Raw genomic sequence first — 1,952 nt, forward strand, 5'->3', positions numbered from 1 at the left:
CCTCCCCCATTGATGCACATTTCTCTAACTCTGTCTGTCTCTCTGCCGTCTCCTGTTTTTTGTCTGTCTGTCTCCCTTCCCCCTCCCGATGTCTGCCTGCCATTCTGTCTCCCTTCCCCCCCTTCTGTTGTCTGTCTGCCTGTTGCGCTCTCTAACTCCCATGTGCACGCTCTCTCTCTCCCCCTCTGTCCCCTGCATCTCCCGTGTCCACAGCGCCATCAACGTGGAGGTGACATCCATTTGCCAGATGGTGCTGGAGGACTTTAACCTCTGCCTCTTCTACCTGCCGACCAACCTCAACCAGAGCACCTCGAGTGAGGACGAGGAGGAGTTAGACTGGGGCTACACGTTCCTGCCCGACCTGCTGATCTTCCGGATGATGGTCATCTGCCTGATCAGTGTGCACAGTCTGAAGAAGACAGGTACGCCGGCTGGCGAGGGGCGTGGGGTAGGCAGGGCTCCTGGGGCGATTCCCTACCAGATTCTCGGGAGCGCTGGGGCTGGAATGTTAACAGTCACGTTTTCTGGGGATGTGGCTGCTTAGCTCTTTTAATGACCCACCGTTAGGTGCTGAAGCCTTGTCTGTCTGTGCTATTGCCTTGTGTCTCTCAGCTGGTGGCTACGTGTGTGTTGCAGGTGTGAAGCAGTACAGCGCAGCCATCGCCTTCACCCTCGCCCTCTTCTCCCACCTGGTCAACCACGTGAATATCCGACTGCAGGCAGAGCTCGAGGACGGAGAGAACGCTGTCCCTTCCCTACAGACCGAGAATCCAGGTAAACCACGTCCGTCCCCTTCCCTACAGACCAGGAATCTGGGTAAATCACTCCCTCTCCCTTCCCTACAGACCGGGAATCTGGGTAAATTACTCCCACTCCCTTCCCTACAGACCAGGAATCTGGGTAAATTACTCCCGCTCCCTTCCCTACAGACCGGGAATCTGGGTAAATTACTCCCTCTCCCTTCCCTACAGACCAGGAATCTGGGTAAATCACTCCTGCCCTATCCCTGGTGAGGGCGAGCGTGGCGTCAGTTCCTGCGCCAACAGAGTGCCTGCTCTCACTCCTCCCCTGCCGGTGGCTGTTCAGTTTCTATCTTGTATCTCTCCTCCGTCTCCCTCCTCGCAGACGAAGTCGAGGCGAAGGAGGTCGCGCCACGGGAGATGGAGCCGGCTCCAGAACCGGTTGGCGAGGTGCAGAACGGGGCGCCGCCTGTCGCCCCGGGCAAGGCCAAGGGCAAGAAGTATTCCCGGCTGTCGCAGCTCCGGAGGAGACGGCACGCCCGGCAGAAGGCCGACGAGAGCGACCTGAGCGAGGGCTTCGACTCGGACCCCAGCGACGAGTCGGCCAAGGAGAGCGAGCGCTCCGACAGCGGCACCGACAAGAGCGAAGGGGACGAGGAGGAGGAGGAAGAGGAAGACGAAGACGAGGAGGAGGAAGCCGAAGCGGCCTTCGACTTGGAGTCGGACTCGGACATGAACAGCCAGGAGTCGCGCTCTGACCTGGAGGACAGGGGGAAGAGTCGGCTGGTGGACGCAGGTCCGAGAGCGCCCCGGGCTCCTGGAGTCAGCCCCGGGGCCCCGATGCCGCCGACCCGGCTCCCGCCAATGGGCCGGCCAGCGACAGCGACTCGGCCATCGCCAGCAACCTCCAGGCCCTCTCCTCGCAGATGTTCCAGCCCAAGAGGTGCTTTCGCCTGGCGCCCACCTTCAGCAACGTGGTGTCCAGGCCGCCGCTAACCACTGGCGACGGGGCGCCCGTGTCCTCGACTCCCGAGAAACCCTGTGCCAATGGCGTGCTCCAGGCTCCAGGCGCTCCCGATCACGGTAAGACTGCAGCACCTGCGGCCTCTCTGCAGGGTGCTCTCTATTCTCTGCTCGCCCTCCATATTCTAACCCTCCTCACCCCCTCGCTACTTGTTCTCCTACCCTCCCGTTCTCTCCCCACTCCATCCC

The 1,952-nt window shown here is 61.2% G+C and overlaps 1 protein-coding gene across 1 annotated transcript in view; it reads left to right on the plus strand.

Annotated features, from left to right (window-relative positions):
• The window catches only part of LOC109926520 (nonsense-mediated mRNA decay factor SMG5-like), a gene marked incomplete at both ends in the record, with an annotated part of 7,395 nt that extends 5,447 nt beyond the window's left edge, over nucleotides 1-1,948 (plus strand). The window contains 4 exon segments of the mRNA XM_048594519.1: nucleotides 214-422; nucleotides 637-774; nucleotides 1,126-1,511; nucleotides 1,514-1,948. Coding sequence (XP_048450476.1) covers nucleotides 214-422; nucleotides 637-774; nucleotides 1,126-1,511; nucleotides 1,514-1,948 — 1,168 coding nt within the window.
• Nucleotides 1,949-1,952: the final 4 nt, after the last annotated feature.

Source organism: Rhincodon typus, unplaced genomic scaffold (assembly GCF_021869965.1).
Source record: "Rhincodon typus isolate 14 unplaced genomic scaffold, sRhiTyp1.1 hic_rhity00010428, whole genome shotgun sequence".
Lineage (NCBI taxonomy): Eukaryota > Metazoa > Chordata > Chondrichthyes > Orectolobiformes > Rhincodontidae > Rhincodon > Rhincodon typus.